This window comes from Antrostomus carolinensis, unplaced genomic scaffold (genome assembly GCF_000700745.2).
Source record: "Antrostomus carolinensis isolate BGI_N321 unplaced genomic scaffold, ASM70074v2 scaffold25192, whole genome shotgun sequence".
NCBI lineage: Eukaryota > Metazoa > Chordata > Aves > Caprimulgiformes > Caprimulgidae > Antrostomus > Antrostomus carolinensis.
In genome coordinates this window covers 16,260-39,361 of record NW_010300533.1, presented here as the reverse complement: position 1 = coordinate 39,361, position 23,102 = coordinate 16,260, and the positions used below count along the sequence as shown (strand labels likewise).

The following is a 23,102-nucleotide window of genomic DNA, read 5'->3' as shown; positions in this document are numbered from 1 at the left end:
TCGTCATCCCAGCGCCCATCCAGCAGGTGGTGACGGGGCAGTCCGGGCTCTTCACGCAGTACAACATCCAGAAGAAGGCCATGACCGTCCGCGAGTTCCGCAGGATCGCCAACAGCGACAAGTGCGTCCCTGCGCCCAGTTAGTCAGTGACTCCCTGCCCGAGCTCCCCGGGCCGGGTCCTGGGTAGGGCCCGGTGCCCCTCATTGGCGTGACCGTAGGGCCCTGAGCAGATGCGGGGTGCCTGTGAGACTGGCACCGTGTGTGGGTTGGGGACCTTTGTTGCTTGTGTCATCTGGTGAGAGGATACATAGTGCGGGCAGAACTTTTTGTTTCTGCTGCAGACTGTCCCCAGTAGGTAGACCATCAAAATATTTACAGAGTAGAGTAGCAGAGAAAGGAATGCTCTTGTCATGAAAAAGGAGACAAAGATCACTTTAAAAGGAGTTTAAGCAAAACAGCCTTTGAAATAACTGTTTACAAACAGCGTTGGAAGTGCCAGCTGCAGTCAGTCCAGTGAAGCTTATTTGATCTTACAAGAGCAGTGCACATCAGATATCTTAGGATTCTGTTTCTCTGATAGAATAATTTAATGAAAATTACTCTTCTATGCTATGCATGTAACTGTTTGGAATACATATATATGCACACGTGCTAAATAGGTGTTAGTGTGTAAATTAGATCCTGCAGTGCTGCCCAAAGAGGCCAGTACACAGTTAGCAGGGAATGGGTGTCAAGAGCAGATATTTTGCTGGTAAACTAAGTATGCTTGACCACTTTACTAGCAGGTGAGTTTGGAAATGTTTGTTACTTTCACAGGGTAGAAAACTTTGTTTTGTTTTGTTTTCCTGAGTTGTTCTTTGTATAATTTCTGGTTTTGCTTACATCCTTCCTCCCTGAGTAGCAACAACTAGAAAGTGAAATTGTTCTGACCTGAGAGAAGCGCACAAAGCAAAAATGAAAGTAAACTGAGAAATGGGGAAAGTCATTTTCTGCCTAATCCATCGTTCCCAAGTCTCACAGGAACTGAGCTGTGGGTCCTCTCATTGCTCTTCTGGGAATCAGGGGTCTGGCTGATAACATGCATTAGGTATTTTTATTGTAGCTTTCAGTTTTTTCAGTGATGGAAAATGTTGGTTTCGACTCATCACATATCAAACTGCAAAGTCTTCAGTATCTTTGTTTTTTCAGGTACTGCACACCACGCTACACGGACTTTGAAGACCTTGAACGAAAATACTGGAAGAACCTTACCTTCAATGCCCCCATCTACGGTGCTGATGTTAATGGCACCCTTTATGATAAGGTAAGAAAACTGTTCTGGTTTTCAGGTAGCAGTTATCCCTGTATATTTCATTCCATGCACACTAATGTAGCATTTGACTTTCAGAAAGAGTTAATCGTAGTCTTAGCAGAGTTCCAGCTTCTGGAGTAGGCAGGAACACAATAAACCATGTGTTATTTAACCCCAACAGTTAAAGAACACTAGCAGAGGTATTGTTCTAAGGGATCTTTGTTAGTGCTTCAGTGTAAAACAGTTTAGCTCAAGAAAGCAAAAACTGCTGTTGTGTAGGGTGCTTTGTCCTGAAAGGCCTGTTGAGAGTTCAGGTGTTGACCAGTGAACACACGCTGCTTTGGTATCCCCTAATGCACGTAGTTTTGTGGGACAGCTCTGTAGCTATTATGTCTTAGGATGATCAACATTAGAAAAGGGTATGAGTTCTGCTTGCTAGTCTCCTAAGTAATGATGATTTAATCTTTTAAAAGATGTTTGGAATGAAAACTGTTTCTGTTCAAGAGGGTTCAGACACGGGCTCAAGCTTGCACTACTGTTCTCTGCTCTGCAAAGTCTGTAACTTCATTATTATTTCTCCTTCCTAATCATTATGTTGGCTGATAACTTTTTTTTTTCCTCCATAAAGGCAGCTAGTAAACAATCAGTATGTAAGCTAACACCATGCAAAACTTTTGTTTTAGGTAAACTAGCTGGTGGCTTGAGCTGTGCCAGTGGATGGTTTGTCTTCACGTGCTGTTTCACAAGTGTCTGATAGCTTTTGCAAGTGTTGTCTTAGTTGTGTGGCTCTGTTCTCCAGAGTGCTTGTTTAACATGAGGCTTGTGTTTTGCAGCACGTGGATGCGTGGAACATTGGCAGATTGAACACGATCCTGGATATTGTGGAGAATGAAAGTGGCATAACCATTGAAGGAGTGAATACCCCTTATCTATATTTTGGCATGTGGAAAACTTCCTTTGCTTGGCATACTGAGGACATGGATCTCTACAGTATTAACTACTTGCATTTTGGGGAACCCAAGTCATGGTAAGATTTTTCTAAAGAAGCTTCTAGATGTAGAAAAAGAATACCATAAAATATTGGCATCAAAATTGTGAAGTTAGGAGAGTTGACTAAAGGAGTTACCATTCCTCTGATCTTGCAGTGCAGTTGTATCTGATGACAAGAACGCTAGAAACCCGTAAGGAACTGCAGAGCAGTGCAAGTCCTCAGTAGCATTTGTTTGGTTACCTTCTAGAAAGCCCATTTGCTGTTCTGATGTTCCCCAGAGTTATACTGGAAGGTGGTTGCTCTGCTGCAGTAGGGCCAGAACTGGAAAAACTTGCTTATGATTTCCTGAGGTTCCAAAATGACCATGCAGAGGCCATGTGCCTGTTGTCACACAGGCACTAGGGGAACAGGCGATTCTTAACAGACTTTGAAATGGAGCAGTTTACTGTAGATGTAAAAGCAGCGTCGTGGATCTTGCTGAGTGGTTCTCCCAGTGTCTGACCTTTCATGATTTTTTTTTTTAGGGGAGGCTCCCAAATTTTTCTGTAGCATGTGTTGCATTTTAAGAGTGAATCATTCCCTTCTGTTCACAAATAAATTTCTCAAGCAACTTCAACAATTGTTTCTATGGCAGTTTTGTTGGAAACTAGTATTTTTGGCTGCCTTTTAATGCAACTTCGAAGTGACAAATAATAGCTAGCACCATGTGACCAGTGAACAACCCCATGCAGTGGCAATAGCATGGGAACAGAAAACAGAACAGTTTAGTCAGATAAACCTTTTGTCCATTGCTTCTTCTACAGTAGTATGTGGAAGAAGTTAACTTTGCTGATGCTTTAGTGTGGTTTATTTAATGAGAAACTCCATCAAAAATATAGCACTCTATTCCAGAGTGAAAGAAAGTGAAGTAGGTGGGTTTATTTACTGTAGTCAAACCAACATGGAGGCTTGTGGCACCCAGAAAAAGGTTTGTACAGAGAAAGGGATGTAGCCCTGAAGAGCACCCACAAGTTGTGCACGTTACGGATGTGGCATCGCGTCTGATTTAATCCCATCTTGTTCTGAGCAGCTCAAAGAGATGATTCCATTTTCTTTCTTGCTGTGTTCCTCCTTGCACTGAGTGTACTAGCAATTCCACAGCTCTGAACTGGGACAGGTCAGGAACTGCTCTTCCTTTCTTCTCACAATTCATGTTTTGCTGCACAGATCTGCTAATTAAATGCATCAGACTTTTTAGCTCCTTATATGCTTAAGCAAAAGTCAGTGGAGGAGATGGTTAGCTTTTGGTTCTTGACTTTTCTTGGGACAGAGAAGTAAGAGTCCTTGATAAAGATTTTTAGCTTTATATCATCAAACTTTGAAAGACCCAGTGTAGAGATGGAGGATTTTTTTATTTTTTCCTTAAGTAATTCATGCTTTGATGCCTGTTTATGATTTCCAGTCAAACTTTGAGATTTTCTCATGTCACTTGAACTTAACTTGTTTTTTTGTTTGCAGGTACTCCATCCCCCCAGAGCATGGGAAGCGACTGGAGAGACTTGCAAAAGGTAACTGGTGGGCTGGACAGCTGCAGTGGGTTTCAGCTCTTTTAGAATATGACATGTCACTTAGGAGAGCACAGGGTGGCACGACTGAACTGATAATTTGCCTTTTAGAATACAGATTATATTGCTTCTGAGTGTTTGTTTATAGTATATACACAAGAGAAGTGTTACATTACAAATAATGCAGCTGTGGTCTGTCTAACCTTTAATGAGAAAATCCTTAACTATTGATTATTAGAACTGGAAGGTTATAGCCAAGGGAAGGTTATTCTGTGGGCAATTTTTCTCATGCTCTTTCAAACTTCAAATGAGGTGGCCCATACTTTTAGGCTTATGGAAAAATATTGTTTAGACAGTAACTTTTCCTAAAAATTACTGAAAATTAATTTAGCTCACAGCAGAACAGTAACATCTCTGCTTACCTCTATTTTCAACAGGTTTCTTTCCAGGAAGTGCCCAAAGCTGTGAAGCGTTTCTCCGTCACAAGATGACCCTCATCTCTCCATCAATTCTGAAGAAATACGGCATCCCATTTGATAAGGTGTAGAAAAGTAATCAGGGTTGTACCAGCTCAGACAAGAGGTTCATGCAGCCCTGTCTGATCTCCCACAGCAGCCAGCAGCAGATGCTTAGAAAGGAAAATGGGAACAGGGAGGGTATAAGGCAATCCTTTCCCACTCTACCTCCATTTGTCCAGCAGTTGGGGTCTGAAAGTTTGAGACAGAAAAATCTGTTAAGGAAAGGCTCTGTCTTCTGTGGTTTTTTTGGTTGTTTTGTTGTTTTGTTTTGTCTTTTACTTAAAACTATACACAACATCCTGTGTTAGATTAACTTCACTGCTTAGCTGTGTATTCAGGGAAAAGCGATTGTTCTTTTTTTGTTTCAGGCTTGTCCCCTGCTAATTTATTTTATGGTGATCTGCTTTCTCAGTAGAAAATATGGCCTGTTCTCTATTAATATTTTTTTTTATTACATTAATAACTTTATAGACTTCCTTGCTTTCTTGGGTGATAATCTGCCTCCCACCTTGCCCACACACACACATTGAAGATCTAGTCTCCGAGTCCTTATTCTGTCACATATTCATGGACAGTCGAAGGGTTTTCTTTTCATGAACTTTTTTTAAACACTGGGGAAATGTTGGAAGAGCAGTGGTGGAAGGATGACTGAGTTGTACTTGAATATGAACAGGAAAAAAAAAAAAGGTAGTAAATTTCTAAGTTGTGTGTGAATAGAAATTTTACTTGGCTTTAGATACTGTTTAGTCAAACATGTAGCACCTTCACACACCTTGTCACAAGGTATTGTCATATGTATAACAACTTCTGTGCTGTTTTGACCAGTTGTGTTTTAGTAAAAAATGTTGAGTGTTGCTTTCTGATAAACAGATATTTAAGTAGGAGAATAGTGAAGATAAGCATCAAGTCTGTCCACTGCAGCGAGTAACTCCAGCCACCATCCCTGGGTGGGGGTTTCAGATACGCTGCATGAGGGGTACAGGGGCTCCTTTTACTCAGACCCACCAAGTAAACTCTTTTAAGTTATGAATAACAATGCAATGTCTCATTTGTCTTCTAGGTGACACAGGAGGCTGGAGAGTTCATGATAACCTTTCCTTATAGCTATCATGCTGGATTTAATCATGGCTTCAACTGTGCCGAATCTACCAACTTTGCTACTCTTCGGTGGATCGAGTATGGGAAGCAGTCTGTACTGGTAAGTGAGTGGTCAGTTGCCATCCTGTTGTGTAAAACTAACCTGTATGCAGTGCCTAATGCTCTGCTGCTCGTTAAGCCCCCAGTGTTTGCTCTAAGGGAGTGAATTCAGCGCTTTGTCCATTTAAGATATGATGTTTGCTTTCTCATACAGTAACAATATCCAGTCACCCTCCTGTTTCATGTCCTTGTTTCAACTATGGATAGCATATAACATGTTTTTTAGTTTTGTGTAGATAAAATGAGGCTTCAAAGAAAAGCAGGGAACTAGTTGTGTTTCCAGAGATGAAAGGGTGTGCTTGGTGGTCAGGACTCGTCAGTATTTGGTCTGATACTTTAACCATTCCTTATTGACTGTTTAGCCTGGAAGTATGACTTCGGTAACTTAAGTCACTTACCAAGTAAATATCTTGGCTGAACCTTTAGACTAGATAGTGTTATGTCCCTGTAGAGGTGCCTTACAAATGTGGGTTATGTTTTCAGAAGTTACATTGAAAGTGAATGCTTTGAAGCACTAGTTGTAACCACGCCCCAATGAGGGGAACCTCCACTGCTCTGGGTAGGCCTAGAGTTTGTGTGGCTCCGACTTCCCCATTATAGTCCCTGGTTTTGCTGACTGTTTTTGTATGAGCTCTTTTTAAAGCAGTCAGCTTCTACTAGCAACTCTGTAAATAGGCTGGTGAACTTTCTTTCTTAGTTATTGTGACAACATCTGGTTTTCTGTTTCATCATTTTTGCTGGCTTTTCTGCCTGGTTTTCAGTAGCTTAGTGTATGCCCTTTTGATTTCCTGGGAAAGAGACTTGAAAGAGCTATGAGGCTTAATTACATGCGGGATTTTTTTTTCAGTTAAGCTTCTGAAAGCAAAGTGATATAGGAATGCAGAGTGGAATTGTTGAGTATTTGCCCTTACTTGAGTATTTTTTTTACTTCAGTGCTCATGTCGGAAGGACATGGTGAAGATCTCCATGGATGTGTTTGTGAGGAAGTATCAGCCAGATCGTTACAAGCTTTGGAAAGCCGGGAAGGACGTGACTGTCATTGACCATGCTCTTCCAACCCCAGAGGCAGCAGAGTTCCTTAAAGGGGATCTTATGCAAAAAGTCAAAAATGGGAAGCAGTGTGCTGAGGAAATGGAAACAGGAGAGACGTGTAAAGAGGAGGTGGACGGGGATGAGACAAAAAGGTAGTGCTATCAGGACTGCAAGCTGCAACATCAGTGTACAGTTCCTGGTTGCTGAAGTTGGACGGGCTAATCATCTTACATTTTGCAGTTAAATCTTTTTCAGGCGGTGTCAGCTGCTATTCCTAAAGCTGTCTTTGGTGGTGGGGTTTTTTCATGTTTTGGGTTTTGTTTGTATTTTTTTGTTTGATGTAAAGAATGCCTGACTAGAACACAGCTGCCTAATACATGATTAACAGATGCCGAGGACTAAGGACTACTGACTCTGCTTTTGTAAAGGCAAAGAAAACACTTCAGAATAATTTGGAAACTTACTTGGCTTGCCAGATGCTGTTTCATAAAACACTGATCCAAACTAGGCAGTATTTTGTGCATCCAGGCAGAAATTCAACGTGCTTATGTGTTTGGTAACCTGACATACGGATTTGTCTCCTACAGCATCCCCAAGCATCGCATAGGAACGAAAAGGCACAGGGTCTGCCTGGAAGTGCCTCAGGAGGTGAGTGAGAGCGACGCCTTCCCCAAGGAGGAGCTGAGCTCCACGCAGTATGAAACAGACATGGCAGAGCCTCGTGCGAGACCTACAAGTGAAATTGTGCAGCAAGGTGAACAAAGGCTCAAGCTTCCAGGTAACTGTGTGTCCAGCTTTATCCTGGTACAAGGGGACAGGGTGTTAATTCTGCAGGGAAAGAAGGTGCTAGAGCTGAATCTTGGACAGTCTTTCATATGATGCTAGTTGGTAGGATCTTGTAATGTCCAAAAAAGTAGAAACTAGTTTGTCAGACCCATGGCAAGCACTTCAGAAATCTACTGTGACAAAACTTGAGATACTACCATCTGATTTTTCAAGACCAAAGAGTGCATCTGGAACAATTTCATATTGTCCCCTTTAATTAAATTTATCTGACGCTTCTGCCACTGATTTGAGTAAATGAAATAACCAGAACTTGAATTGTTAGCTTTTGGGGTGTATCTGTGGATAACTCCCCAGTGAGAATTCTATTAAAAAAACGTTGGGGGAGAGCAAAGTGTAGGCAGCCATCCTATGGTTGCTTCAGTGACTGACTGACCAGGTGGGTCATGGAGATGTTGCTTTTCAGCTGAATTAAAAGGAACAGGAAGTACTGCATGAGACTTGCTTAAGAAAGCAATGTTTCTAGCTTTTGATTTTTACTTTTTTATTTTGCCTGCCTGAATACAGAAATGTATCAGACACCTCAGTAGTCTGAGGTCCTCTGTATCCCAGTTGTTTAATGTGACCTGTAATGTGACCAATAGAAATTGCTTAGTAAAACACATGCACATTTCCTGGTAGTGTGGGTCTGGTGTGCTGTACAGATGTTTTATTTGTAATTTTGTAATAAGTAGGGTGGAGGAAAATCAGTGTGGCTTATAATGGGTCAGTTATCCTTGCTCTTAAGGGAGTAGCAGGGGACTTATGGAACAATGTAAGAACAGGGCAGACTTATCTGATGCCTCCCTCTAGTATTCTGTTTTCCAGCATTTTGCAGTTTGTATTTAGTAATCTTATTGGTTTGTGGATTTTTATTTTTCTTCTGTTAAGTCTCCCATGAACCCTTGTAACCTCTTACCCACAGCACCATGGGGCCAGGAGTTGGGCTGTTTAGCTATGCTGTATAAAGGATCATCTCTGTTTATTTTGAACTCAATGTCTACTGGGTTTTTTTATATACCCTAGTTCTTGTACTGGAAGAGGCAATGAGCAGATGCTTTTATTCTCTCTCTCTGTAAGCCACCCATAATTTTGTAGGTGTTTGAAATAATGATCTATTCTTTACATGACTTAATATTACTTTTTAGTGTGTAGTAGTTTGCTTTCCTGTTTTGCTTTGTGTAAATGGTTGCACAAATGTTCTCTCTGCTATCCAGACTTTAGGAAAAGTCAGTATATCATTTCTTCTAGATCGTGTGGACTCTGCCAAATTTGAAGAACTGAAAACAGTGAAGCTTGAGGAAGAAGAAGAGGAAGAGCAAGAAGCAGCTGCATTAGATCTCTCCATTTCACATGCTTCAGATTCAACTTCAGTTTTGACAACTTCAAAGCCAGGCACAACTTCCAGCATTCAGCCCAGCTCACCTGCATATTCTGGTTCTTCAGACTCAGAATCAACTGATCCGTTGGCCAAACGAACTCTTCCTGGGCCAGCTGGGGTGCTCACAGTCCATAGCTATGCTAAAGGGGATGCCAGCGGTTCTGACAGTGAACAGACTTCAGGAAAGAAAGCCAGTGCCACCGCCAGTGTGAATGAGCAAGAGCTGGCAGAGGTATGAATGGCAAGAGTGCTGAAAGCTTAAGGGCTGTGGTAGGTGGTCATGGATTTCCCGTGACAAAACTTCCTATCTCTGCCGATGACATTTTAGGACCATGGGTGTTTGCATAGCGGGTGGCTTAGTTGTTAATGTGGTTTTGAATACCTGTGAGTTTTGCTAAACAAACAAGGATTAAGATGAAAGTCTTACACTCTTACCTCTTCCAGAAAACAAGGTGATCCCTTGTTTTGAGAACTTCTCTAAATTATTTAAGTGCTCTAAGGGAAAGGATAGTTTGGTGGTTTTGACATGGCAGTGTTACAGGCTTATTCAGATCCCTTTATAGTAACACACACCTATTTGTACCTAAAATTAATCTAGTTCAATTCAGCCTTTGTTACAAGCACGTTAATATGTTTGAAAGCTTTTTTCATGTAAAATCTCATACGTGTGTACATCTGTGCATCCCTTTTAAAAAAAGAAATGATGGAACAAAAATTGTTGGTTGGATGAATGTAAATCTGAGTGTTTAAGAACTGCCAATTAATGTTTTATTAGGCAACCAAAGAGAAGGCTGTAATAGTTAAAATCTTACCTGGTTGTGTCTTTTCAAATTATTTTGTTTCCCTCTTTAAATCTATGTTTACAGTGGGAGGCTGATAATGGTTATGTTCTAGAAATTCAGAAATTACAGTAATGGAACAGAAAATAGGCAAATCTGTTGATAATTAAGCTGAAACAGAAAGGATTGTCATGGATATTTAAACTCAGGAAATTCTGTTGCTGATATTGATGTCTCTGTTGCATATTCCATACAGGGAAAAGGTGAAATTTTGAATGGATTTAGATTGTTTTCCCCAGTATGGTGTATTTCAAAACAAATTTTCCATCAGATGGTAACTGGGAATGCTCATTTCCATTTGAATAAGAGCATTTCTGTTTCTTAGAAATCTTGTCTCCAACTCTGTGTAGATCTAATGATTGTTATGTTCTCTTCTGGCTTCTTTTATGAAAAGCAAAGATTTAAAAAGTTGTAAGAGGCACTTAATCTCAGATTTGCTTCTGCATTTAGAGGAATAACAGATTAGAGAAAAAAAAAGAAGGGAGGGGGTTCTTACCTGCTGAGAGACTTCCTGGGCTGTTAAAATCATTGCCTTTATTGCCTTGCTTGTCAACTTAGTAGTAATTTTGTCAGTGTGTCACTTGTTTTTACATAAGGCTACGGGAAGAGAAAATAACTATTGTAGTCTCTCCAGTCTGTCTGGAAAGATATCAGTTGAAGTAATAAACAGAGAGGGTGAAAGTTTCCTTCATTTAAAATAAGCCTTTTAGTTTGAGGTGCCAATGAACTCTGTAATTTCTATTCTATTTTATTATTTTTTATTTTTAAATTTAGAATTTTTAAGTTGACGTAGAAACTGAGATTTTCTTCAGAATACCTGACACTTAGTATTGTGGCTCTTCTAAGTTGAGCCATTCAACTTGTCTCTCTTTGTTTCTGTCTTTTATATGATTCTTATATAAACAGACTTGCATGAAGAGCTACGCTGGGACCTGTGAAAAGTCTCTGTTCTGGTACAGCTCTGTCTGGTTTTCCCTAGCAAAATACTGCAAGCAGGTTTTTCAAAAACTTTGGTAGGTTAGAGCTGAAGTTAGTTTGTTAGAAATGAAATCATGGAAGCATGTGTGTGTTTTGAGGAGGTTTCTTTAAGTTCAAAATAAATCCCTTTAAAAATAATGTCCAAAGGACACATGCTAAGTGACTGCTGAATTGATTCTCCTTGTCCAGGTAGCAAAGGAGTACATAAGATCAATGAAGGAGAGTAAGAAGTCCAAGGGTCGTCGCCAGCCGTTGAGCAAGCTCCCACGCCATCACCCGCTCTTGGTTAAAGACTGCATTAGTGATGATGGTAAGCAAGCCTTGTGCCCCTTGGGAAACTGTAGAGAGGGTCTCAGCTTCTGTTGACAGTTCCATTAAGTAGCTGGTAACAAACAGGAGTCGGCAAGTGACACCTCTGCATCCTAGACAAGGTGCTTATCTCAATTTTTTTGTGCTTTCATCATTAAACTTTTCTCTCAAATGGTATCTTCTTTCTTTCCTGTTCCATGCTTTGGAAAGTCACAACTCTGAAAAGAAAATTAAATCAGTACCAGAGACTGACGCTGTGGAGCGTTCCAGTAATTGATGTAAATACTAATTATTAAAAAAAAAAAAACAGCAAACAAACAAACAAAAACAAGCCAACACAACAAAACAGAAAAAAACCAACCAGCAAATGCTTTGACTGACAGCCTTAGTCTTGACATAATTTGGAGCTGGTGCTAGTAGGCCAGTAAGCCTGTCTTGTGTCTCCGCAGTTGCTCAATTAGTTGAAGGCTCTTAAAAAGGAGACTTGAGTTACTGTCGCCCATCACTCTTCTGTAAATTTGATTTCTGGCTATCTTTTTGTCATCTCCATTCATAACTTCTTGCCTTTAGTTTCATTTGCAAGAAGGATATCTATAAAAGGACACATAACCACTGAGTTAATGATCTGTTATTGCAGAGGCATCGGAGCAACTAACTCCTGAAGAAGAGGCTGAGGAGACAGAAGCATGGGCCAAGCCACTTAGCCAGCTGTGGCAGAATCGACCACCAAATTTTGAGGCTGAAAAAGAATACAATCGAACCATGGCTCAGCAGTCTCCTTACTGTGCTGTTTGTATGCTCTTCCAGACGTACCAGGTAGGTAGACAAAGTCTGTTAATGTTATCATAGAGATGACTGAGTCCATTGCTGCTGAGATACATGGTTTTAAAGACATCGGTTTGCATATTGCCAGTTAAGAAAAGCTGTACCAATGTTGCAGTCTTTCCAAGAAGTTGTTCCAGGAGAGCACAATTGGGTGAACCTCACCACACTTGTGGTGGACTGCCTCTGGGTTCCCAGGGGCTTGCTTAGCTGTTCAGCAGAAGCTTTTGTGTTCTGTGGCTTTTGCTAGAACTGCAGAATGGAACTTGAATGTTGCTGGAGCTGACTATAAAATCCAATTTGTCTTTTCCTGATTGACAGCTTCATTTCTACACTCTTTTAAAAACAGTTTTAAGTCCACCCATAGCACATGGTCTCTGGGGAGCTGGCAAGGAAGAAAACCTTTTACTTAAAAGGATTTAGGGTTGTGTTTGTGGATGGCATAGATAGAAAGTGTCTTTTCTTGGAGTATAATCCATATTGACAGTAGCTCTGGCATGTGAGAGTGTGCTTTAATAGAGGGCAACTGTAGCAATGCACAGCTTGGGATGGGCTGCAGAACCCCTTTGTCATGTTGACTAAATGTTTAGGCAGTAATCCCACACTGAATTTTTTGCTGTGACTGAGATAAGTAATTTTAAGGTAGCTTGACTAGTTGTCTGATTGTGTGTTCCACCTGCAACTTGGAGATTGTTTGTCCCTTCCCATATCCTAAGTGTATTTGATTCCTTTGAGATCTCTGTCTGATTATGGTGGCCCTAGAAACATGTTCACCACAATTTTGGAAATAAAGACCTCGAATTTTTGTTGAGGGTGTATGTTGCATATAGTTGCTAATTCCCATGAAAGCCATAGACCATCGTTTCTGTTTGATCTGGCTGTTTCTCCCCGAGAGTACATTCCTGTTAGGACTGGAAGTCTACATAGAAGCTGCATAGCACACAGGTTTTCACTAGTGCTGACACTGTATAAAGTTAACAGTTTGAGGATAGTTTAAGTTCTCTTAGCTTCTTTTTTGAGTTCTAAATGCTATTAAACAGAAAACTTTAGCTGCAAGTTTTCAAATGTCTGTCTACAGCAGGCAGCAAAGCAGAAACTTGTTTCCAAGATTTGAGCTGTGGTTAGAGTCTTTGTTCCAACTTCAGAAAGTCTACAGCACGTCTGGGAACTCACTTCAGCTACCCATTCAAATAAAAAATTGGCACAAAAGGGCAGACAAATATTCACTTTTCCTTTGTGAAGAAAAGTATCCAGCTGCTTGGGGAGAAAAAAAGTCTCATTTTCTTCAGATTTGTTACAGATTTCCCTCAGTCATTTAGTCTTTTGCTTGATGTGCAATGCTCAGTGTAAACCAGTAAGTTTTGCAGAATCTGAATAAACAAGATGTTGAAAACACGTCAGTTCCCTTCCAACTGTGATCCTTACCTGGACATTTTTTCTTACCTTTTGATGCAGTGCAGGGGGGACAGTGCAGCTTCATTCTGCTACTGCAATTTCTGCTAGTAATATTTTTTAAAGATTAGGCAAGCTACTTTAGTGGTGGCTTGTGAGGTACAAAGGATGGTTTGATTAATTTCTGTTCAGCTGTTCAGAAGGGTAACTTGAATGAAAGTGTATCTCTGTAAACTTTACGTGTAATTGCTGTTTGGTTTGACATTTATTCAGATGAATAAATTACAAAAGATTAGCCTGAAAGTCTCCTGAGCTTTAACTGGGAATCTGAATTTGTAGTCTGCTTATTTCCCAGGAACAATTTAGTTTCAAAGCCCATTAGACTTGTTCAGAAATACACTAGAAAAAAATAATGGGGATTGCAATAGGTGTCTGTTTGTGTGATCATAATCCTCCCAAAAGATAAATGAAGGATGTTGGGCAGCAGTGTTATGATCCTCTGTATTAGGGAGTGTGGGGATGCAACAGAGGTGTTGCCTGTAGAGCACGAGGTGGGCTTGGTGATTCCATCTCTTCTGTCAGAAGAGATGCAGTTTGATGTGTATCTGGTTGCTTACTAAAGGGATGCAGTTCAGACCTTGTGTTTAGTCATTTGGGTAGAACATAAATTTCATTCTGAAGCTGTAGTAGCTGAGGATTTTGTAAACTAGATTTTCACCTAACCTAGTAACTCTTAATATTTCAGCACCTTCATTCTTTCCTTTAAACTGAATTTATATATGGAGTAATGGGTGAGTAGAGATGATATGAGATTGTTTTACTTGTAAAACTTAAATTTCCTGTCCATCCCTTATAGGCAGAGTGTGGAGGCAACAGTCAGAACTCTGGAGTCACTCCAGCTGTGGATGGGAAGATCCGAACCAAACCCCTGATTCCTGAAATGTGCTTTACCACAACTGGCTGCAGCACTGACCTCAATCTTTCAACCCCCTACTTAGAGGAAGATGGAACCAGCATACTCATCACCTGCAAGAACTGCCATGTCTGTGTTCATGCAAGTGAGTGCATCTAGGCTTAGTCCTAAACTCTGGTGTTCTCTGAGTAAGTCTGTAGATCATAGCAAGCCTCTACCAGTCTGTTTAATGTACAAAAAGACAAAGTTCACCCCTTATCTGAGTGGTATATTCTTGAGTGCTGGCCATTGAAATACGGAGTTGGCTGCATGGATAACTTGAAATACACAGTGTCATCCTTGATTTTAATTCCTGCTTTACTTCTGGGCTCTAGGGGAATGGGTCTGAGTTTAGGTAAGCTCTTAACTGAGATATGTCTGTTCTAGGTTGTTATGGTGTGTCCCCTGACAAGGCCACTGAAGATTGGATGTGCTCCAGGTGTACAGAGAATGCCTTAGAAGAGGTAAAGTTTCTCATAAGATGGTACAGGCAGAGTCTGGTACATATGGCAACTTGGCTACAAAGTTTGTTTTCACAGTGTGTTTTTTTTATTGTTATTATTATTTTCTCTTGTGAAAAGAAGGCAATTCAGAGAATGTTTACAAGCCAGTCTGTTGTATTTTGACACTTTTTAAGCCATAGTGATGTAATCTTTTTAACTAGCACAGAGCTGCTGAGCTCACATGAGTCATAGGGATGATGTTCTGTATGAATGTAGGAATAGCTCCATCGTCTGTCTTGATTTTTGGTAGCTACTATTTCTAAAACAGAAAGTAACTTTGTTAATAACTAGGGAAGTGTGAACATGTGAGGAAGGCAAGAAGAATGGGATTCCCTCAAAAAGCTATATAGGCTCTAGATCAGCAGAACAGGTTAACCTTTGAATTGTATTTGCTCATTTTTGTTCCAGATCCACATCCTCAAAAGATACAGGGTATTACGGTTGTAAAAGGAACCCATAAAAAAATAAGTTGAACAAATCTTCAGTGGTAGGCCTGCTTGCCTTCAACAGACTTTGAGTCTATATTTGTTGCCATAAGGGCAGCAGCTTTTGGCAGCCAAAGGGCTGGTCCTGTACAGGGTAGTTTGCTGTCTTCTGACAGTGAAACTGTTTTCTTCCTCTGGATGTGCATTTTGAGGAGAAAGTTCTGAAGTAAGTGTACCACTCTGGACTTCACTCTTTCAGCTAATGCTTTCTTCCTTGTGCCAGGACTGCTGTTTGTGTTCATTACGAGGAGGAGCACTGCAGAGAGCCAATGATGACAAGTGAGTGTTCCAGCTTTTTTGGTCTTTAGAGAGAAGCTCAATTCCTAAGTAGCTGAGGATAAGCTAGTAAAGTCAATGCCTGCACTTGGTGTAACAGTGACCAACAACACCTTTCACACTGTGTTACTGAGGAGGCTATAGGAAAGTGTGTTCATTGTGTTCACATGCAGGAGTCATCATCTCTTCAGGCAATGCCTCACTCATTCTATTGACAGCAGATGTTAATTGCTTTGCATTTCATAGTGCAAAGGTGTAGTGTGCAGAGGTGTAATGTAACACATAAAAACAAGATTCCTGATGAGATAACATCAAAGTAACAGTGGAACAGACTTGTAGTACTGTGGCGTGACTGAACTTGGCCTCCAAAAATGTTGTGCATGTCATATGGAGCCTCAACTTTTTGGTCACAGTCTCTAAAGTAATTCAGTAATGACTGAGCAGTTGCTATGGGACAAGTTTGTGAAGGAATAAACCTATCAGGTGAGCCTTTGTAATGCAGGTATGCAACCAGCACAAGCAACACTGTTAAGCCTGTTAGCAGTAAATGGGAAATATGAAGTAGTCTTGGTTTTGCCTGTTTGTGCCCTATTACTAGCAGCAGGAGGAAGATTACACTGCTAGTTCTCAGAGACTATTTATCATGGTTTATATGGCAAACTTGAAAAAAATTGTATTTACCTAAACTCCAAAGCGTCCTCTGTTGACCTAATGCATTTTATTTTTTTCCCCTCTTCTGTCCTGACAGGTGGGTTCATGTGATGTGTGCTGTAGCTGTACTGGAGGCAAAATTTGTGAACATTGCGGAGCGGAGTCCTGTAGATGTTGGCAAAATCCCCCTGCAACGTTTCAGACTGGTAAGGATCACCTGTGCTTCACTGCTGAGCTTTCAAAGTGTCTCTCCAGTCCGTTCAGAATCTGTAAGAGACTTTGTTATCCCTCCAGCCCCAAGTCATCTCCTCCCCAGCCTGAAGAATTTAATCTGCTCTGTTCTTTGTGTGGAAAATGGCAGTTGCTTCTGCCATGGTTTGAACCTTTCCCTGTGCTAGTAAATGCTTAATCAGATGAGGAGCCAGCAGGGGAGGCACAGTTTTCAGTATGTGGCAGTTAACATTTATACAATGGTGTAATAGTGATATTTGTATTGTTTGTTATTTTTCTAATTCCTAGTATTTGACTTGCTTTATCAACTGCTGTTGAGCACTGAGATGCTTCAGGATATGCGAGGCATTTGTATAATGGGTGAATAGGAAAGCAACTGTACTTAACTCTTCTAACAGCTTAGTGTTGAGGGGGATAATGTATTACAGATAACATTTTTTTTCCTACAACAGCCCATCAAGCCTCACCCAAGTGTAATTGGGTCACTGGTGGTAGTGATAGAATTTTAACTGTTACTTCTGATGTTTTTTGGGTTTTGGGGGGGTTTTTTGGTCTCTGATCTTTGCTTTTTATTCTAATCTTTGCTGCTCATCTCTGTGTAACTTAATATCCAAGTGCTGAAAATCCTTGTTGACTGTAGACCATTGTAGACTGATTTAATGCAAGGTCTCCTGTTGCTTGTATCCTTGGGTCACGTGCTTTGTACATGTTGAGCTGGGATTACTTCAAATTTATGAATTATTGCCTTGTCATAAACTAGAACTGGTAGCCTTCTGCTTCTTTTTAACCAGAAAGTAGCAGTGCTCTCACAGAGAGTAAATGGCATGGCATCTGACACTTGGACCAGCTAGCCCTTTGTGTGGTTTAAAAGCTAGTACCAATCAATAACTTGTAGTTTCCTGTCCACAGAAATGCATCTTCTGTAAGAAACGAAGGAAGAGAATTGCAGGTTGCTGTGTACAGTGCTCACATGGTCGGTGTCCCACATCCTTTCACGTCAGCTGTGCCCAGGCAGCAGGAGTCATGATGCAGCCTGATGACTGGCCATTTGTTGTGTTCATTACCTGCTTCAGGCACAAGACTCCATCTCAAGCAGAGGTGAGTAGGTGTGTGATTCCCAGGATTTGAACTGCAGTGTCTTGGAGGGACTGAAAAGTTTTTAGATTGTGTAATTCTTTTAAAATTTCGTTGAAGGCTTGGCTCTTTCAGTGTAATCTAATGTTGGTCTTGGATTCTGATCTCAACATCGCTGCTGCTCTGAGTGATCTTACTAAGGGCCGTTACTGTGTTTTGGTTTGCAGCCCAGAAGGACTGAGCGCATTACATCCCTCCTGTGGCTGTTGTATTGAGGAATAATGGTGGGTTTTATGCTGTGATATTCCATACGCAGGAGTTAGTGCTGGGAATCCAGCAGGCTGCATGAGTGGTCATACAGTTTCATGTTTAAGTGATTTGATTATTTATAAAGTTCCCATTAGCCCTTTTAGCCATCAAAACCACAACAGTCTGTTAGAGAATATTTACTGTAAAGGCCTTGCATTGCTCTGAAGAATGAGAGCTTAATTTACTAAATGAGTTAAGGATACTGCATCTAACAGATTAGGCTTTAAGCATTTGAAATACCAGAGGCAGAACTCTTCTAAAAATGCTGCTGGTGGTGTCTTGAGTAGAGTTACTCACCTGAACTAAAATACTTTGCTTCCTTGTCTGCCAGCACTGGAGCTATGGTCCTCAAGACATTCTTTATCGAGTCATTGTGTAAAAAGTTGTTTTTCTCTTCTCAGCGAGCTAAGGCTGCACTCCAGGATCTGTCACCTGGCCAGATAGTCATCAGCAAGCACAAGAATGGTCGCTTCTATCAATGTGAAGTGGTCAGCCTTGCAAAGGAGACTTTCTACGAGGTCAACTTCGATGATGGTTCCTTCAGTGACAACCTGTATCCAGAGGACATTGTGGTATGTTCTGCAGTGGGAATCTGGCTCCAGTAGAGGGCAAATGATGGGAGTCTAGTCTTGCTGCAGAGCAAATGCCACCTGGGGATCTGGTAACTGTTCCAGCCCTAGGTGATGTTTTGGCTGAGATGTGCTGCAAGATGGCCTTAGGGATGTTTGTTCCTTGAGACTGTCTTAACTGAGGGCACATAGGAACAGCTGTAACAGGGAGTGCAGCTGATATGCTTAGCAGTGGTAGGTCTGAAGGAAAACTTGCTGGTACTTGCTTGTCATTCCTTCATGAAGTACTTTGAAGTTGGGCTCACTGTTGGGATTTAAATACAGGTGACATAGGTGGATGTCTCAGCCTAGTTCTTCATCCCTAAAATGGAGTAATTGTTGGGGTGATGTGACTGGGATGGATTCCCCTCCCCTATGGTTTAATGAATCTTCACATAATGAAGCTGCTTATCCTTCTCCTTGTCTCTCCCACCCTCCTCCTTTGTGCTGTAGAGTCGAGACTGTCTTCAGTTAGGTCCCCCTGCTGAAGGGGAAGTTGTGCAGGTGAGATGGACAGATGGACAAGTTTATGGAGCCAAGTTTGTCGCATCACATGCCATCCAAATGTACCAGGTACAGAATTGTTGTTTGAAAATTCATCATTCATAACAAGCTGATGACGTTAACAGCGCTGTTCTCAAAGCCAGCAGAGCTCTAAGGGAGTTACACTTAAACACTTCAGGGGAAGTTACTTCTTGTTGTCAGCAATGCCAGAGGCTGGTAACAGTTGCTGGAGTTAAGAGCCAAGTGGTTGATTGTAGTTCTACTTATATCTGGCTACTTACTTAAAAGGGTCGCTTTCTGAAAAATAGCTGGTCTGCAGTTCTTCAGCAGACTCTGTTCGTGTAGCTTAAATTACTTAAAATAAGTTTGGGTTTGCTCTCTCTGTTTAGTGAGAGTGCATCATGCCTTGCACAATTGCAAAAGAATTAATGTTCAGGCTGTATTAAAGTGACCAGCCAAACTGTCTTGTCAGGTGTTACAAGAATATCCCAAAACTTGCTGGGCTACTTTTACTGTCATGGGATTGGTGAGATTTTGGTTAGTCTGCTGCAGCGTGCATACCTGCATATGTGTCCTAAAAAGTTATAGTGGTAGAAGATTACTTCACGAGAGGCCTCTCTGGGGAGGGGAAAGCAAATTCTCGGTAGCTGTGGGAGGGTTTTCTAACTTTTGAGACTTCTGGCAGAACAGCTTCTGTTTTTCTTCCAGGTGGAATTTGAAGATGGGTCACAGCTGATGGTGAAAAGGGATGATGTGTATACTCTTGAAGAGGAGCTTCCTAAGAGAGTGAAGTCAAGGCTGGTATGTAAAAGGGGTGCAAACATCTACAGAAGCTCATTCTAACTTAATTTGTCTTTGAACATCAAGCTGAGTGCGTGGCAACAAAAGATTACAATCTGATGTTCTCTTCAGTCGTTGTGGGGCTTGGTAGTCGATCAGGCTACAAAAGCAAAGTTCTGTTTCACTCTGGAGAAACTTTAATTCTGCTTCTGCAGAGATGGGAGTTTTGTAACATAGAGTGACTGTTTGGGACAGCACGTGAATACCCTTTCATGCCCGCATTTATAAGCTTAATTTTGTATTCCCATTGCAAAGAATGGCCAAGTTCCTTCACTTACCCTTTGTTCTGAAAAGCTCTTAGTAGGGTGGCATCAAGAGAGCTGGCCATTTTTTTTAATTGTGAGATAATTCCAGTGGGAAAGGACCTCTGGAGGTCTCTGCTCCAGTCACCTGTTCAAAGAAGGGGTAACTTTGAAGCCAGGCAGGGTTGCTCAGGGCTCTCTCCAGTCAAGTTTTTATTATCTCCAAGGATGGAGATTCCTACAGCCCCTTTGGGTCCCTGTTCTGTTGCTTGATGCTTCCTGCTGTGAAAAACCTCACTATAGACAGCATGCCAGGGTATCTTGCTTTACAGCATGGTTGTGCATACCCTAATGCAGAGCCTGTTGCCAGGCACGCAGGATGTTAGAGTTTTAAGAAATAACATATCATAGCTGAATCCTGTTACCAGATGTGTAAACATGCCTGCTCTGTAAGGCACAAAATGTACTAGACTGCTTGAAAGTTGGAACAGATGAGTGTGTTTATTCTTTTAAGAAAGTGAATGTGAACTTAAATTAGCTACTGATTTAAATTTGAAACCTGTGATTCTTCATATCTCTGACTACAGTTCACTTAAACTTATCCCCAGACTTTTAAATCCAGTTTCTTAAATATTTTTCTTCTTGTGTTCAGTCAGTTTTTAAAGAAGGCTGAAGGTTCTGTTCCCAAGTGTACTGACTTGGTTCGTTCTTTCATGCAGTAGGAAGATGTGTGGGCAGGGATTTGGTCTGTGTCCTAGTGACTAATTCTGCTTTCTCTCCTAGTCAATAGCTTCAGATATGCGCTTCACGGAGATCTTCGCAGAGAAGGAGGTCAGACAAGAGAGGAAGAGACAAAGAGTGATCAATTCACGCTACCGTGAAGATTACATTGAACCTGCCTTGTACCGGGCCATCATGGAGTAAGTGCTGCCTGTGGCAGAGGAAGATGATGCCCACCTCCCCCAAGGATTTAAACGCTCCAGTACAACAGGCCATATTTGGATGCTTCGAATCCAGGGTTTTTTTGTTTTGTTTTTTAAGGAAGCTAAAAAGCTGATGCTCTGCAGTAGCTGAAAGGCAGCTGTTGGATAGTGAAACAGATCCCGTTTGCTGAAGCTGATGCCTGCAGGCTCCTGGTCTGAAGTTGGGTCCTTACTGAATAAGCCAGCTTGGGAGTGTTGCTTTCATCTCGTCAAGCAGTCTTGCTTTTTTTATTAGAGACAATTTTGACAGGTGGCAAACTCTTCTGGGAGTTGTAGCCGGGAATCTTGGCAGCTGCAGAATAGTATGGTCTGTTGTTTTAATTGAATAATGTTCCTGATTTTGGGAGTCTCCCTGGTGACCACACCTGGGCTTGAGCAGGCAGTATTACTGGTGCTTGAAATGGAACCTCTTTTTATATTTATATCCATCTTTTTGTCGCAAGCAGCTTCAGTCTCTTGTTTCTCAGCACTTCCTTTCTGAGGGTTAAGGAGCTGTAGGCTGTTCAGATCCAAGCAGACAGGAGGTGCTTGTGTGAACAGGTGAAATGTGAAATTGAATCCTATAGGACAAATTATTTAACCCTCCATTTAATATTTTTGTTCTGATACTTGTTTTGACTTACTTAATCACAAGTTTAACTGTAATAGTATGTGCCTCAGAATCAGTGAAATCTGTCTGGAGCCCTGCAGCCGTCTAACAAGAACAGGCATTCACCTCCCAAAGGGTTTCTTTTTAGTTTCTCCTCACCCCTTCTAAGGCAATAATGACCAAAGGGACAGAGTCCTAACTCTCCCTTCTTGAAATCCAAGCATCACAGTATTGGGGATGACAGGGCAGCAAAATCTGAAGCAGCACAGTACCTCTTCTGTGGCAGCACTGTGTGTTACGTGGCTGCAGGCTTTTGCTTACAACGGCTGTTATTGGGTCTGAGACAGGTAAAGCATGCACTGAACTGTAGGTATTGCTGAAAGGCTGTGCAATGCTCTTCTGAAGGAGGAGTGCTGCTGCGTTGCTGTCTGGCAAAAGTTACCGCAGCATTTCTCTAGAGTATTAGTAGGGCACATCTCAGTTGTGTTGGAGAGAGCTTGCTACCCCAGCAATAGGAAGCTGAGTTAAGCTGGGTAGTAGGTGTACCTGGAAGATGTGCCAACTTGCTCCTAGTAATTTAAGCATTAACACAGCACAGTAGGAGCCATGTAAATACATGTTCCTTTCTCATTCTGTAGGAAAGGGGTTTTAGACTGTGGAGCAGATTGGCCACCTTCTTTTTGCATGGAATGTTGAGGTGACTTTCCTGCTGGAGAAAATTATTGTTACGTGTTCTCCAGAAACAGTTCGAGAGGATAATTTTCTAGTGAAACAGACCCGATGCATCCCTGCTTCTGCAGGGACATGGGAATGTGTCTGCAAAGTCTGGATTTGTAACTTTTTTCTTTTTGTTACTTAGGAACGCTATAAACCAAACTCTTCTGAAACCCCGGTGCATCCATTTGTGATTAGCAATAAAATGTAGTATTGTGTAGTGATACAACTCTTGATCAGAAAGAAATAAACTACAACTTTTATAAAGAAAATCTTACTTATCCCTACATTTTTATAGGGTCAGGAGGCTGATATGAGTAGCAAAGATTTGCACAGCCACCGTTTTGCATAGAAGTATTCTGTCCCATTTTTGTGGTGGAATACATTGTTCATCAGTATTGGAGGGCTTAAAACAGATTCTGAAAGGAGATAGTGGGGGTTTTTTGTGAGTGGTTTTGGTTTGGTGGGTTGTTTTTTTTTTTTCCATGTCCAAAACTCCTGGTCTCAGGGTATTAAATAGCTTTCTGATGAGTGGGATAGCTGGCTTGATAAAGCTAGGATCTGTTAAGACTGGAATCTAGTATCTGCAGGTACTCTGGTCTAGGCAATAGGAATGAAATTGCACTTTGATGTCTTAGTCGATACATAAGCCTCTCTGAAGTGATGTGCTCCGAGCAAACATGGAGAAGAGCTGGCAGGGCCTTAACAAACTTGCCTCTGTTCTGTCAGTGTATCTTAAGATTTGATATTAACTTCTCGTAGGCTGAACACTACCTGTATACTGAAAAACATACTCTTCATATCATCCACCATTCTCCCTCCAGAGAAAAAGTGCCTGTGTTCAGGCTTTCTTCCCAAACTGCCGTCTAACTTAAATGCACCTTTTAGGTGCCACATGCTACCTGTGATGCAAACACCTGGCTCAACAGCTTCATCCTAAAATGGTGACCTAGTACGAAACAGCTGGATTTGTTTGGAGTGCTGTTGTTCAACTGCAGCAGGTTTTGCCACCCAACTCTTAACAG

At 41.3% G+C, this 23,102-nt stretch overlaps 1 protein-coding gene across 1 annotated transcript; it reads left to right on the top strand.

Moving 5' to 3' along the window:
• The first annotated feature begins 8 nt into the window (after positions 1–8).
• KDM4A (lysine demethylase 4A) lies at positions 9–21,366 on the top strand. The gene is made up of 20 exons (XM_010163173.1): positions 9–121; positions 1,189–1,303; positions 2,125–2,318; positions 3,780–3,829; positions 4,264–4,367; positions 5,405–5,542; positions 6,475–6,725; positions 7,161–7,351; positions 8,647–9,008; positions 10,783–10,903; positions 11,540–11,722; positions 13,977–14,174; positions 14,456–14,532; positions 15,280–15,335; positions 16,081–16,189; positions 17,124–17,312; positions 17,999–18,169; positions 18,659–18,778; positions 19,418–19,510; positions 20,575–21,366. Exons 1-20 carry the CDS (start codon positions 81–83, stop codon positions 20,713–20,715), a joined length of 2,904 nt encoding a protein of 967 aa, XP_010161475.1. The 5' UTR covers positions 9–80; the 3' UTR covers positions 20,716–21,366.
• Positions 21,367–23,102: the final 1,736 nt, after the last annotated feature.

What these genes read in the sequence shown, in the direction of transcription:
- KDM4A (XM_010163173.1), top strand. Translation starts at nt 81, where the DNA reads ATGACCGTCCGCGAGTTCCGCAGGATCGCCAACAGCGACAA. An exon ending in ACAAAGGCTCAAGCTTCCAG is followed by an intron (nt 7,352 to 8,646) that starts GTAACTGTGTGT and finishes CATTTCTTCTAG; the next exon opens with ATCGTGTGGACTCTGCCAAA. An exon ending in AGACTGCATTAGTGATGATG is followed by an intron (nt 10,904 to 11,539) that starts GTAAGCAAGCCT and finishes CTGTTATTGCAG; the next exon opens with AGGCATCGGAGCAACTAACT.